At 45.5% G+C, this 15,876-nt stretch overlaps 1 protein-coding gene across 1 annotated transcript; it reads right to left on the bottom strand.

The window, feature by feature from the left end:
- Nucleotides 1-272: 272 nt before the first annotated feature.
- Nucleotides 273-12,080, bottom strand: TAGAP (T cell activation RhoGTPase activating protein). The gene is made up of 10 exons (XM_074368062.1): nt 9,426-12,080; nt 8,737-8,821; nt 8,596-8,649; nt 8,219-8,285; nt 6,786-6,952; nt 5,948-6,109; nt 5,346-5,455; nt 3,702-3,897; nt 2,994-3,108; nt 273-2,330 (listed from the first exon to the last, which is right to left on the bottom strand). Exons 2-10 carry the CDS (start codon nt 8,761-8,763, stop codon nt 1,084-1,086), a joined length of 2,145 nt encoding a protein of 714 aa, XP_074224163.1. The 5' UTR covers nt 8,764-8,821; nt 9,426-12,080; the 3' UTR covers nt 273-1,083.
- Between the last annotated feature and the right edge of the window lie 3,796 nt (nt 12,081-15,876).

Genomic DNA, 15,876 nt, shown 5'->3' with positions numbered 1-15,876 from the left:
AAATTTTCTGGTCTCTGAGTGATCATTTGCCCAAAAATTGGCTTGAAGAGGGTCCATCTTTATGGTGGTGTGAATTTCTGGACAACAGGGATTGTCTCTTCTTCCCAATCACAAGTCTCCATCTCGCTATGCCTGTTAGTCCAGAATAATGAATATATGTTCAAGAAATGCTTGCTGGATGAATCAGTGTGTGAATGATTTCCTTGATGGGATTCTATGAACTGAGGGAGAGGAGGCAACATGTCAGTAAAGAAGGAACATTTTCACTTCGATATAAGGAAGGCAATTTATTGTAGTGAGATTATATGGAAGTTTTATATACGACTTTCAATGCATATAAAGTCACTGCCTCCACACCATTGGAGCCGATGTCACTGAAGACAGAGAAACTCAAAGTGCTAGAAATCAGTTAATAATGCACAATGTAATGCATTTTCACTAACCTACCCAAATCTAAAATTAGATGACTAAAGATCACATTGAAGTCTTTTTCATACATTTTAACAACAGCCTTTTCTTTTCCTGGAGTTTGTAATGCCTTTGATAACTCCAAACACTGAACTCTATTCCTGGTCATCTGTTTCTTTCTGACTGTGGTGATTAGTTATTACAAGGCTGCTTATGAGAGTAAACTTCTAACAGAGACTTAAACATTTCCCCCTAAATGGAGTTTGTGGAAAATATGAAAATTGGCATGTTATTTGGGGCAACATAAGAAAAGAAAACATTATTTTTAAACACTAACCAATAGAAAAATGCCCCAGGAAGCGGAGGACAGCAATGCAGTTGACCGAAAGTTTACCAACAAATATATACACATATTTATGTAGAGCTTTGCACCCAATGCCATGTTTAGGCTGTGTTTTCTACGTCTGCTACACGTCACACACATGCAGGTGCGCGCAGACGCTGCCTGAGGGCGCCGTGTGGTTGTGTGCTATCCTCTCTCAGGAGGCCTCTACCCAACTTTCTAAAGGAGCTTATTCATGACTTTTTGGAAAACAGAGTCCAAAAGCGGTTCACATGACACAGTCACGCACTCAGAGATGCCGGGAGCTGTGTCCTGGCGTCAGGCCCACCAGCCTAAACGTAGGATTCTTTAGCGTATCGGAGCTGCTCGGCCTCAAAGACGGGGTGATAACACCGTCGGAGCAGGGAGTCCTGCTCGCCCTGCTGGCGAGGCTCCAACACAGTTCTCGGCCGCTGCAGCTCTGGCCTCCCGGGGACAGTCACCTGTCCTCTCGTTTCTATAGAAGCGCAGACAGTCCCGCTCTCCGTCCAGCTCCCAGTCCTGGGCCACCGTCGGTGCCCGCCCAGTGGCTCTTGACTGCACGTGTTTCTTGCATCCCCTCCACGGTGGGAAGGGAGAGGAGGTGGCAAGCCTGAGTCCAGGCTGAGCATCCTGGCCCTCATGCTGCCCACCGTCTGGGCCCCGACGGCCGCAAGCTCCAAGGCCTGGTGCCGCATGGCCTCCTCGTAGGAGGGTGGGCTTCCCGGGCTCCTCTGAGGGAACACGTACTCCACCGAGAGGGCGCAGGACCCCGAGTGAAACTCTCCAGCTGTTTGGCCGTGGACTTCAGAGGCGTTCTCCTGGACAATTCGGCCAGCGAGCTGGCTTTCTTTTTTCAACCCTCTATTTGCTTGGTCCCTGGTGATGGCCTTGGCTCTCACAGCCTCAGAGCTGGGGGTTTTGGTCAGCACTCTTCTGTGAGAGGCAAAGGAGAACGACATGGAGTGCTTTTTGATTTCTCTGCTGGGCTTACTTTTCTCAGCCTTTGTGAAAGACTGGTGTCTGGTGAAGAAGAAGTTTCTTTTGGGACTGGAAGGAGAAGTCACGGGCGAGCCGTCGGGGGAAGTGTCCAGAGAGCCACTGGAGGCGGCCTGGGGCGCCGGTCTATGCGGTAACCCCAAAACCTGAGTCGAGTCCTGCACCCTCAGGTCCTGGGGCCTCTGGTTTTTGCCTTGAGCTGCAGGAAACACCTCCTCAGAAAATGGGTCCTCAGCTTCCTCGCTTGCAAAACAGGAGGCTGCCCGGGCCAGGGTGAAGTCATCCTCACTTCGCGTTAATTTTTGGTTTGTTTTCCAGCCCTCGAGGTGCTTGGGGATGGATGCCATGCTGGGGTCCGAGTACCTCCGGTCCACCTGACTGAGGGAGCCCTTCAGTCTGGCCACCGTGCTGGCAATGGGCTCCCAGGTGTGCTGCTGGCCTCTGGGCTCCAGGCCGGCAGCCGGGTCCGAGGGCCCCTGGGGCCGCCTGCCGGGGGAGGAGTCCATGTCGGGGTCGGGATCGTTGCTGTCGTAGGCCGAGTCGTTCAGCAGGGTTGACATGTCTGGGGAAGTAAAGGGACAGCTGAGTTTTTGTTCCGTTACTTTTAGAAATAAGTTTTAGTACAGTCCACCCTGCTGGTGTCAAGTGAGGCGCTGGGTGATTAGGCGATGCTGCTTTGAGGCTTGCTGTGAAAGACACTGGCCACGTTAAACTTTTGTTTCCACAGCTAGCATTCTGAGGCGGAGAAGAGAAGTTGGAAAATGAAAGGAGAGAGGGAGAGAAAAGCGAGAAAGCAGTATTTCACTGAAAACGGACTGATCTGAAATGTTAAGACTGGTCCTTTCGATGGCTATTTAATTGAGTCCGCCCCTATTTTAATGGACCCATATTCCATCGTGTGGAAGCAGAAGTTTCTCATCCCAACCCTCTAGCTTAAGGTTACTTAGTAAAATCATCAGTTCTCATGATTTTACAGAAGGAAGGGTAAGTTCCTGGCTGAGGCTGAACAGGGATCTGCAGCCTGAGGTGATATTGCAGGAAAATTTGAGAGAAAAGTTTCCATGTTTAAGAGCTTCCCTCCAGACTGGAGTCTACCCTGACTTGGTGATTTGTGAAGGTAATTTCTGCTTCAGATACCAGAGATGCCTTCCACTACTGGCGTGGACTGGTAGACGGGCATGAACTTGACCCCACCGTCAAAATCAATCCACAGCACACTCTGTACCTGAACCGTCAGTGTGTTCCAGGGAATCATCAGAAGCAGTGCTGGAATGTGCTGGAATGGTCTCCCCAAATATTTCCAAGCAGTTATCGATGAGAAATTCCACCAGCATCTTAACCTGTGAAGAAAAATTAACAGGTCGTCAGCTTAAAGAGATCTTTTTTTTTTAGAAGTGGGGGGTTGGTTAAGAATGGGGGCATAGTGGGGGTCATTAGGGAGGTGCCAAGTGAGCATAAGAGATCTTTATGTGTCTGAAAAGAGCATCCAGAAAATCAGCAACAATCATCTATATTAAAATTCTTTTTGAGATGTGCATTTTTAATTCGAGAATTAAAAAATATCTATTACGTTAAAGTAACTAACATTTTCATTTCAGTAAGAAGTTTCCCAAATTGGTATTGGACTGACAGAGTGTGATGCAAGAAACAGAAAAAAAAAAACGCACGGGCCTTTGCACCCGGGGGAACAGTCACGTGAGACGGGCAGCACTTGTCCTCTGTCTGGGAGGACAGAGGACAAAGGCCTCATTTTATTCAGTTTCGTCAAATGCAGGCATCCAAGAGAGAACCATGACGAAAGCACTCGCATTGTGCACTTCCATGGTGGTCTTGAGTGCGTGTGAGAAAGTCAGAGGTGTTTTACTGCTTGGCTTTTGCAAACAGATAATGAGACCAGACATTGGGAATTTCTCAGAACTAGCCAGGAGCCAACCTTATTGTTCACGTCTCTCCGGGCTTCGAACGACAGGTGCTGGTCGTTGTCTGGGGTCAGCATGTTGGGTCCGATGCAGATGGCCAGGTTGCTGGCATCCATCCTGTTGACCTCAGAGTTCCTGCTGATCAGGTGGAGCACAGAGACCAGGTGCTTGAGCAGCAGGAGGTTGGGCCGCGGGAGCTTCGCTGCAACCCTGGAACGGGATTCGGGGGAGGCTCGTGTTAGAGGAAGCTCCTGGCTTGCTCGGCTTCAGTGTAGCAAGTTGAAAGTTTCTGCCTGACCCAGACTTCCTTCAAAATGAGGAAGGTGCATTTTCACAAGAAATGTTGCAAAATGTTCATTCAGACACTTCCAGTGGCCACTGACAGGGAACGAACAAGTTAACCACAAAACCTTCAAGCCCGCAGAAAATGGTCTTTATGATGAGGATGCCAGTAACATAGTCCTTTATTATTTATATAGATCTTAGATTATAAAGAATTAACTCCTGCGATAACCTCCATAGTTTAATACATTTTGAAAATTATCCTGTTGAATGATCATTTAGCCATGGAGAATGTCTCTGCTTCTAACACTGCAAGACTGATTTTTTAAGAACACAATCATTTGCTTTTTTTGTTTTAACGGAGGTGCTGGGGATTGAACCCAGGACCTCGTGCATGCTAAGCATGTGCTCTACCACTTAGATGTATGAATTTTTATGAATTGTGCTCATCAAACGAAAATGACACATTTTCTACACCATTTTGAGAAAACCTGATGGAAAATAAATTGGCTGTACGAGCAGGTTCAAAACCATGGTCAAGGGGCACTTACACGGCAACACTGGTACCACTACTAATAAATTAGGCTTGTAAAGCCTCACATTTTTAAAAAATGAAATGATGGCTCTTACATAAGAACCATTCATTTCTCATAAGAAGTTATCGTTATGAAAGAGCTTTTGTGTCTTTAAGTAGAAACTTATTGTGATAATCTTCAGATTTTCAGTTTGGGGACAGACACTCTAATGTCTTCAGTTCAACATATATTTCTTTGAAAATCCTTAGCAGCGTGAGACGATCATAATACACAGACTTTCACAGGATTTGGCAAAAGTGCTGAAATTTTAAAGTTAGGTGTTTAAGATTCTCTAGTCACTAACACGGCATGCTTTCATTTCCGTATGTAATTATGTTTTGCTCTCATTGGAATTTGTTTTTATATTGTTTTCATCTTCGTTAATTAGAGGAGTATGAAATGCCATGGAATTTAATGAACAGTCGATCCTAGATTGTTTGTTATGCTTTTAGGGATGTTTTATGGGAGAACCGTTGCTTGGCGTGACACCAGCGTGTACAGGTTAAGGACACCCCAGATTCCCACACCTGGCTGGTTAGCCTGCTTTGAGGCTTTACCTATGACATATTTTTTGACTCCCCCACCTCTTGGAGTTTGTGAGCACCGAAGTTTGCTTTCTGCCTTTTGAAGAGGTGCTTCCTTTCGTTTGGCTAAAAGTACTTTCTAGAAACTTCCAGGGTACCTCTTGATTTTCCCTCTGGGAGTAGATGGACATTTCTTCTACTTCCCTACACACTGCAGTATTGGTACAACACTCTGACAGTTATGTGAAGAATCAAAGGAAGGGGACCGTGAACTTACTGCTTCAGGGCCTCAATCCTGTCCTCCTCACTCTGCTTCTCCAGGGCGCCCATCCACTCCTCAAACAGGTCACAGGACAGAAGCTTCAGCGGGATACTTCTGAGGAAGTCCTGGAGGATGGACAGGGATGGTTCGTGTTACATAACGTGCTGCCACCTTAACTTTCACCTTGTCTGTTGCATCTCAGGGACTCTGCTCATCCTCCCGCAGGCTGCGACCGCTTCCTTCCTGCATTCACTTAGTCAGGGGAATCTCTCTCACCTGCTTGTCTCTCAGCAACTTCCTAACTACAGGCCCAGTAAGGCCATCAGCCAAGGGGCCACCAGATTAAGGGGAATGGACTAGGCCATGGGACGGTCCAAGTGCCTTTTCTTATCACAATTTGGAGGAAATTTAATGCATCACTTTCTGTTGGAATCCGGGGTCACAGAAACAGAGATGCTGATGTAAATAAATAAATAATAAAGGGCTTAACTAAAAAAATTTAAGTCCAAGGTCAGCTTCCTTTGCTTTGCAGGGCGAAGAGCCCACCTCTTACTTCCTGAGAGCTGGTGTGTCAGAGCCCGTCAGCAGGTTATCTGGCACCAACGCCGGGAACTCACCTTGAAGACCACGGCCAGGAGGTGCACAGGGAGGCTTTTGAGGTCCACCGCGCCTCCAGAGTTGAGCTCCTCCTTGAGCTCCTTGCGGGCTTTCTCGTTGGCTGCTTTCCTGAATATCCCTTCAGTGGAAGGGCCTTTAAGGCACAGAATAGTGAGGATATCCTGAAGGGAAGGGGAGCAGAAACAGGAGATGGTTACCCTTGGTTTGAAGACACACTTTGCTGCTACTAATACAGGAGAAATCTATGCTTAGGTAGGACAAGGGGAATTAAGACGGCGGGCGTGACCGTGGCTGACTTTACTGTCATACAGTACAGTCCTCTTCATAACAGTGAGTTCTCCAGGATACTAAGACAGTCTTAACAAGAGGCTATTAACGCCAGTTTCCCCTTTCAGTCCAGTTGCTGTCAACTGTCTTCCTCTACCCTGCCATTCGTCTAAGAGGAGGTAAATTGTGAAAACTCGAATTTGCACATTCTAGAACTATTTCAGGCCTCCCTTTCAAGTCATGGCATATAAACATTGGATCTCTGATCAGAAACTCTGTAAGTCTCTGTCTGTTGACTTTTCAGAAGCTACACATTTTCAGCATTCCTAACTCTATGAAGTCAGAAGGATGGAGGGCCCATCACCCTGAGCTCACAGGCAAATACAACTGCTTTCCAGAATGTAAGTAGCCAGGTGTTCTCCCCACTGCACTCGTAAGTGGAAACACCATGTCCCAAAGTGGAAAAAACTCAAGAACGGCCCCAACAAGTCTGGCATGAGAGTGACATTCAGATTTCCCAAGGGTTTTCCCGGCTGGCGGAGGTGGGGCCACGAGTAACCGTGCGCCCACCTGGATGGGTCTGGGGAGCGTGTCGTTGTTGCTGCAGATGGCTGACAGGGGCTGGTCAAATAGCGACGCCTTCAACTCTGGCTCCGAAGCCCCAGGAAAGTCTGACGAAGAGGAAAGCCTTCTCATGAGAAAGAGCCAGGACAGCACCTTCTTTCTCTTCTTAATTTCTACAGCCGAGAAAACAAGGCAAAGAGAAATGAGGTTAAAATACTGACTGCACAGAAGGTCCGGATAAGACAACAGATACTGTCCTCTATGGTTTGCTGAGTGGGGGAAATAATTTTGAAAAACTGAGGAAGCAAAGGGTGTGAATCTTAATCTAGACAAACTGACCCGAAAAACAACCACATTGTTACCAGGGCAACCAGCCCCTCAGCATCAACACCAGGGTTCCTCAAAGTCTCCACCTTTCCTGTTTTTACTCTTCACCAGCTGTTTGCTACAGAAAATTAACAAAACCCAGCTAAACAGGTCATAAACAACCATCTTAACCTAAATAGCCACAGTGAACATTTCTCATGTGAAATAGAGTATTTTGATTTCCTCCTTTGATTAGTGAAGAAAATGAAACTTACACAGGGAGAGGAAGTGACTTGCTCAAGACCATTTTGAAGGCTCTGCTCTGGGCGGGCCCTTAAACCTCTGTGGCCACGCTAGCACGCGCCACTAGAGGGAGCTACACCTTCAGCCTGTCTGCAGCCACTGGCAGGGTTTTCCCGGGCAGGGCAGCCACAGATTCCTGCGGGAAGGTTTGAAACTAGACCCAGCAACTGGAAAATTGTCAGTAAAACTGTACCAAGATATCCTATCCTTGCAGAATCCTGAAGACGTGTGTGCAATGGGTAGAACATCTCACAAGTTTCCTTCTTTCTCTAGTTATAAAAAGCTGTATTTTCTAAATGCATTGCCACATGTTTCTATACATCTTATAGTGAAAGTGGAAGAGGAGGGACAGAGAACTGGATTGTTCTTATAGTTCAGGAGAACTGGGTCAGTGTGACATGATAATGCAATGACTTGTGGAAAAAATGAAGAGTGAACGGTGGGTTCTTTGGAATTTGCGATTAGCAACAATTGCTTCATGGGCTCTTAGAATCATTTTCTCCATTAGAGAAGGAAGAAAATGGAAAAGGCACTGTGTATTTTTCACACACATGCACACTTTAATTGTCAAGACGTAAATGGCTAGGAGGTCTGTAACCCCAGGAAGACCCCCTCCGGATTGCTGGGGCATTGGCTTGGGGAGGAGTTTTTCTATCAGAGCACTCGCTCTCCAGTGAGCTGGAGCCTTCCTGCCATGTAAGTGTTAATGCTCTGCGGTCTTTAAAAGAACAATTCTAGAAAAGATTCCTAGTAAAGCACTGTGGTTTTGCAAACCAAGAGCATTTGCTGTTAGCATTTACATATAAGATCAGTATGCTTTCAAAACTCACCAATTAGGTGGCAAAGGCTGTCTTCACTCTGACATGATGCCAACAGAGGATGTTCCTTGATATCACCCTAGAAATATTATTTATCTTAGTTAAAAGTAATGATTGAAGAAATCCGCCCAGTCTTCCCCACAAAATACACCTTCAACATTTTATTCATATTAAAGATTAGTCCATAGAGTCTATTAATTTATTCTAGCTTCTAGAAACAATATTACAGTCTGGCTTATCATATAGGATCTCAACAATATTAGTGCTTAATTTATACATTTATTATATTAATTTTCTAATCTGATAACTCAACAAGCGATAGTCAATTAAAACAAAGTGTTCCATCTTCTCACAGTGCAGATAAAAAGATTTAAAAATTGCTTTCTTACCTCTGAGTGACATTCAATTAATGTCTCCATATTAGTGGCATTTAGTGTTTTTGACTAAAAGAGAAAAAAATACATTGGGTAAACATCTTTGACTCCTGCCTTGAGAAAGCATGAATTTCTAAATATCGGGAGGGCACCTACAGCATTGCAGCTGCTGGTCAACTTCATCAGAGTTGGGGCTGACTGTCTGGTGATGAATTTTGCTCCCGTGTGGCCTTGGCTCTGTCTACGAGAAATCATATGGGAAAGCGTTAGGAGGGAGACACATAACGCACTGGCCAATTTCAGTGCCACTCTGACAAAACACACAGTTTGAAACTATGAGGTAGAAAAGTTTTCATTTAAAGTCAGTTACATATTACCAAATAGCTTATGCTATTAAGAGCAGCACCACAAAGCACACATTGCTAAATGTTTTAAGTCTCATATCTTCCTTATGCCAAACTTTGTTATTCATTTATTATATTCCTGTCAGGAGATAATTTGAAAACAATTTGAATTACAACTAACATTTTTTGGACAGCTCACTATGTATCAGGGTACTGTCTGTATTAAGTGCTTTGCATGGATTTTCCCATCTAACCCGAAAAGGAAAGAACTTATTCCTAGGATGCTGCTTACAGGAGACATAAAACAAAGATAACATTTACAGAATTCCTATACTCCCAAAGTGCAGGCTTCACGTTAAAGCAAAGCTCTCCGAGTTTGTTCTTTATAACACTATCTATTGCATGTTCCACGGTACAGCTGTTTTCTGTTGGATGTGATCTTAAAGCCCAGTGTCCCGCTAGAAAGCTTACTTTCTTGTCATGTTAATTTATGGTACTTACCCTCGGAGGGCCTCCAGCCAGAGATCTTTTACCTCCTGGGAACTGTGGAAAATGCGAGAAACAGCATGACACTCTGCTCCGACGAATTCACCGTTAGACAGAAGACTGAACCGCTCTAGCTTCACGTGTTCTGTGTTATAAGGGAGAGGGGGCGGGCAGGTGGAAATTCAGAATATTACCGAGACCGGAAAGAACATCACGGGCTGTCACACGGACACAGCCAGCCAGACGCTGGAGCGCTCTCACTTCCTCATTCCTTTTAGGGCAGCTCTGGTTCTTTTCTTTCTTTCTTTTTTTTTTTCTTCTTCTTCCACTTCAAAGCAAACATCTGTAATCTACTAAGAGTGGAAAAGATGACATGTGGCCATAGGTGAGGGCTCTGGATCAATGTCACGGTGGGATGTGTGAGTAAGAGATTGTGTTAATCTGTACGTAAACATTGTTTTATATCTAAAGTGGTAATTTCAGGTGCCCCCCCTTTTTGGTATCCTGTTTGGGTGCTGTCTCCCTTCCCACTCACCACCTACTCTGTTCATAGGTCACCATAAAATTGTTTAGCACCCTTTGGGTGCAGGATATAGTCCCTCCAAAAAACCCAGGTCATGCTGCCTCTTTTGAAAAATAGTCACCATCAAAAACCTGGTCTGTTTCCTTTGGAATTAGGAAGACAGCCCACTAAGCGGGCTATCAGCCGCCTAAACTCTTCTTTCTCTAACTCAGTGCTTAAGTTGTAGATCAACTCCAATCCTGGCATGGGAGGAAAACAGAAATTCCTTTGATCAGATCATTTGAGAGTAGAAAGGAGATGGTGAATTTCATCTGTGGATCCCTCTTCCTGGAGAAGAGCAAATCTCTGGTCTTCTCTATGGCTCGAGGCTCTGCAGGACCCAAAGACCTCAACAGTAGGATGGATACATTAATGTGACATTTCCACACAGTGGAGTCTTGTGAGAATGGAGAGTCTCTAACTACATTCAACGATATGGTGGGGTCTCACAAAATAACGTGGAGTGAAGGAGGCCAGACATAAAGAATGTATCTTGCGTGCAAAGACCCAAAACAGCAAAAGTAACCTGTGCTAGTAGAAGCCAGAACGGCAGTTTCCCTGGAGGGTGGGTAGTGGCTCCCAGGGGTCAGAGAGGGACTTTGTAACGGTCTCTCTCTTGATCTGGGTGCTTCTAGTCTTGTGTGCACCTTTCTGAATATATGTTATTCTTCAACAAAAAGTCTGTACATATATCGTGACCTAATTCATTATCAGCACCTGTAATTCTAAGCCTTTTTCATAATGATAGAGCTATTGTTTTTATACTGAAAGGAGGTCATGACTGAGCACGTGCTGAGAAACTGACGCACAGCACTGTTAAAACTTGCCCCGTAGCTCAGTGTCTCAGTGGGTGATCTCAGGACAGATCCAGTGCCCAGGTCTCCAGCTGGAAGCGCCCTCTCTTAAAACTGCCCGACTTCCCGCAACGTCCCCGCCTCATCTGTAGATGTTACTGCTCTTTTACCTTCCCTCTCCCCTAACAAACCTCCAAAATGAACTCTGATTTTGATTATTATGAAAAAGGGCGTTTAGGAGGCTTGCAGGAGGGCCCACGAGGTCAGACTATTTTACAACAATACTGAGATGCTGTTTGCCCTTGGGCCTTATTGTCTCAAGAGTATATAGTGGAGTTTTCCAGAGGCCACATGATGTGGGCTGTTCTGACGGCTATGAGACTGCAGGCTTGCATTTCTTGTGTTTTAAACATTTCTCAGTTCTAATTTCTCCTGAGATACATATTGGTAGATGTAACTTAGATAAATTAAAGCACTTTAGAGTTGTCAATAATTTTGTAAAGGGTTCCTGAGAACCCAAAATTTTGGAAACTGATGATCTACATCTTTGCAGGTGAAACAAATTCTACATACTTGTCTCATTTACACATTATACCCATTATCCTCACCTTACTTACGGCCACGGCCGTTCTCAATGCAAATCATTGCCAAGGTGCATTGTCTGACAGTCCGTCACTCCACACTGCACACTGTTTACTGATTGTTTTGATAGTCTTAGAGGGAAGAAGGGACTCTTCCCTGCTCCTTTAAATCTGCTGCAATGTGATTTTCCATGTTTTTCACGATGGCCCTGTGCCTGCAGCTGCCCCCAAGCGGTCCTCACCCTCTTTCCTCCACTTCTGAGCCTCATGTTCTTTATGGCGATCACTTCACTACAGTTCTTAGTCCTCCTAGTGACACAAACACCCCTCACTGTAAACTCAGCCATCAATACATGGCCATAGGGGCAAATGAGGAAGTTAGCTGGATATAAGGAAAGTGCCTCTGGACATGTCATTCTAAAACTTTTTGAACTTTAAAGTGAGATTTGGATTTTGCGGGGGACTATATATTTTTTTCATGTAGAGGATCATTTTAAACGATCTTTAACCCGTCTTTAAATTTATCATGAAATACAATAAGAAATAGACATATAAACATGTTCATTTCAGTAACAATTGTTTTGAAAAGCTGAATAAAGGGTTGAATGTTTGTTATTTATGTTGCAAGACATTTGGACTTTGTAACAGGAAGAAAATGCAAATGCTACAAGTTATATTGAATTAAAAATTCTCTCTAATCTCATTTATTTTCTTCTTCCTCTCCTTCTTTTCTTCTTTCTTTCTTTCTTTCTTCTTCTTTTTTTTTTTTTTTTTTGAGGCTGAAGTACAGGACTAGATGTGGCTATTCACTGGCATTGAATTTTAGGGCCAAATGGGTTTTAAGCAAGCAACTGATTTAACGTCCTGTCCATACCCTGATGTTTTTATCTCTGCGGCAACCCCTCACCTAATTTTCCGTTACAGATCGTCCTTGAAGTCCTCTCTTTCTGAGGGCATCACTACTACTAGTTAGCCATTCCCTAAGTCAGCAGAAGGCTCCTGGTTATGTCGAAGTGAAGCCTGTCTTGAAAAACTTTTCTGTTTTAAAGCCCATTCTGTTCTGGGAGATATGACTTTCAGCTCCTTCTACTCAACCCCTGCTGCGCCCCACCCCCCCCAACCCCATAACAAACAAACAGAAACACTTCTAAGTAGGTAGTGTTCCTTTAAACACCATCCCCCTTCTTGGCATCCGTCACTAGCTCTGTATGCTAAGATTTCAAGGGTAAAGAGAGGGTGGTGAGACTGACTTACCTAACACCTACTGTGTGCCCGAGGTTGTCCCAGGCATTTTCAAACACTTCATTTCACGTCATTATCAGAACAACACCAAGTATGTCACTCTCCCTATCTTACAGATGGCACAGCTGGGACTCCATGTGGCAGTTAATTTGCCCAAGGCCACTCTGCTGGGTTTGAACCTAGGTCTTTTAATACTAATTCCAGTGCTCTTTCCATGATTTCTCTTAAGGATAATCCCTTAAGTGATTTCATTTATAAAGGGAAACACGATGTTGGGACCTAGTACACCAATACGGGCCTGATGAGACCACGTGGATCCTTATGGGGAGCGCAGACCTAGCAGAGAGAGTCAGATTTGGGCAATTGTCCTGAAACTTCAAAATCTCTTTCTGTCAATTTCATTAATAATAATAAATAGAATACAAGTTACAGCATCTTTAAAAAATGCATAGCACGTAGTTCAGTGACTGGCAGAGACCTTTACATAGACAGAGTAGCACCTTTCATGTATCTATAATTCTTCCATCAACCTACTGTGCCCTACTTGAGCAAAGTTAGTAGTAAATACGGCAATAGAGAAGAGTGAATTAGGGCCCTGGCATCTTTTAAAGCAGTAATATCTTTTGGCTTTTCTTATAGACTGGACCACTGATGGAAGAACTGAGAGGGAAGAGCCATTTTTGATGCTCCTGGGAGATTCTGACAGGCATCATCTGATCAGTAGGTAAGTTTTGTAAGTGATGGAAAGCCTCCAACTGCAGAACAGAGGGGACATTCTCCTAGCATTAGTGCTGCCCTGTTTGGCATGTGGTTCCTGCTGTGGAAATAGAGTAGCAGCGGACAGTTCCTGTACCTGATTCTGAAAAATCTCAGAGTAAACTGACTACAGTTTTCTGCACAATAGTAAAAACATTTGTGAGTGTGAAAGCAGCCATATCAAAAACCAGACACCAAGATGGAAAGATCGGTTTCTCTCTCTATGGTCTTGCCTCCTACAATTTCTTTTGCAAAGCAAGTTCCTACCCTGCATGACAAGGGATTTCAAAATGTGGAGAGGAACTTCAGTGGCTTTTGCTAGCAAACAGAACTGGATGAGACAGGGGGTCGGATGGAAGAAACACACACGCGCAAAGATGATTCCGTGCTAGGACATTTATGACTTAGCTCCTGGTCATAACCGATTTTTCTCCCAAGAGCTGGCTTTGTTTTTACTGTGCAGAGCGTCTCATGACAATAAACTCCATGACAGGTCTGTGATTTCTGTGCTGAGGGTGCCTTTCCATGGTGTTACTGAGAGCACTTGGGTTTCTTCCCGCCCCTCCAGGCTGGCTCAGGACACCCCCTTCACGAAGGCCCAGTGACCACCTCAGTCCTGACTGCTGTGAACCAGACTGGTAAGTCATTCAGCATCTTTCCCAGATAGACTGTGTTGTGCCACCCTGCCAGCCTGTAGGAACACTGACTCAAGAACCGTCTTTCCTTTCCAAGCTCACCTTACCTTTCTCCCTCTTGGACTGCTCAGTGACCCAGGGCCCTAAGTTCCTTAATTAGAGTGATATTAACCACTTCCTGCAGAGAGGATTGCTTTCCCAGAGAGGTCACAATGTCCTCGAGGACTTCTGCCTCACCCCAGTGCCTGGCTACCTGATGATAGATGGATACAGTGATCTAGAAAGTTCTTCAAGTTACAAATAAAAAAATATTGAAAAGGAATCCAGCCTTTTCTCTGATTATGACTCTCCTCCCCTCCAACTTGGTCCTGTTTTAGCCACAAATTCTATTGTCCTTCCCTAAACGTGTCTCCATGGCTGTGATGAAGGCCGTTCACCATGACATCGGCCTTTCAGAACCTTACCTTCCCTCCCTCTGAGTCCAGCTCCGGCCCCAGCTCCTCTAAGAGGCATCCCCAGATGCTTCCAGAATAAATCAAGCTCCTTCCTTGGTTCTGCATTGCAGCTCACCCTACGCCTCCAGAAAGCAGAGAACAATTTTCACGGTGTGTCCACACGAGGGCCCTGCGTAGTGCTTGGCACAGAATAGGCGTTTGCTGCACTCTGTTGTTTTCCACAGTAAAATTCTGTTATTAAATGAAAGCACTTAAATCTGACTGTGCTTCTCTGTGTGGAAATGTGTTACGTGGCCTCACCGTCTCCACTTCGTCGAGAAGGCTCTTCTCTCTGTTGGGACACGACAGTGGCCTCCATGGGGGCCCATGACGTTGGTCGTGACGTGTCATCAGCCCTCTCGCTGTCATCCACAGGCTCACCTGACGCCAGTGTGCTAGAACTAGGCCCCTGGTCTTTCCAGTTTTGCCTGAAGTAAGGCAGCGTCACCTGCGGTAGGCTCGAGACGACACGGAGCCTGGGATGCCAGCTCTCGGCGAACTCGGAGGGCCCAAGGCTGTCTCCTCACCTCCCGCCTTCTGCCCACCAAAGCCTCACCCCCTCCCGGAGCGGGAAAGCCCCTGATGTTTCACCCTGGACCCTCTAGCTTCATCTTCCCCAGGTGAAGGGAGGCCAGATGGCCCCCGGGCCATGTTCCATGCTGTGCATGGCCTGAGATGGCCTGGATACCAGGGTGTGGAATAAAGGACCGGGGGACAGTGGAGTCAGCGATGGCCTGAGGCTCGGCCTCTCTCTGCTGTGAACCCTCTGCTGCCCTGAGTCCTCCAGCCAGACTGGACTCGGTTCTCACCTTTACATGACGGCATGGGCTCCACTAACTGACAAAGCAATCAGCTCCGCTAAATTCCTTTTATTCGGTGACAGGGGTGATAATGAATTAGCAGTAAAAATCTCCTTGCCTGCCTCTCCCCTAAGGAACTTCGAGGCAAGTCTGACGGGGCTGGAAGAAACACCCCAACCTCCCCCAGCCCAGCGGCCCACGAAGGCCGCCTGAGGCGGAGGGCAGGTGGGGACTCGGTCTGGGCTAGAGGAAATCCAGTCCATGTCCTTCAAGGTCATTTTTTTTCCTGGCAGGAAAAGGGCTGTCCTCCAGCCAAATTTTAACTCATGCTACTACACGAGGGTTACCTGACCGTCTCCAATGTTTGCTGGGGCCACACCATCCCTCAATATTGTGAGTGTCATGGTGTCTTGCAGAAAAAACACCTGCGTTTCTGTGTTACATTTTAAACATGGATAAAATAAAAATATTTTAAATTCGCCTCTCAGTTCTTTGTGATAATTAATTTGTCTTTGTATTGGAATATAAAATAGCCCCAGCATAAAATAATATTTGAAGAATTCTGTGTTTTCAGAAAGCTGGCTTGAAAAATAAGAAAAGCC

Source organism: Camelus bactrianus, chromosome 8, assembly GCF_048773025.1.
Source record: "Camelus bactrianus isolate YW-2024 breed Bactrian camel chromosome 8, ASM4877302v1, whole genome shotgun sequence".
In the NCBI taxonomy this organism is placed as follows: Eukaryota; Metazoa; Chordata; class Mammalia; order Artiodactyla; family Camelidae; genus Camelus; species Camelus bactrianus.
The sequence above is the reverse complement of the archived record's forward strand: the minus strand, read 5'-3'. Positions and strand labels throughout refer to the sequence as shown.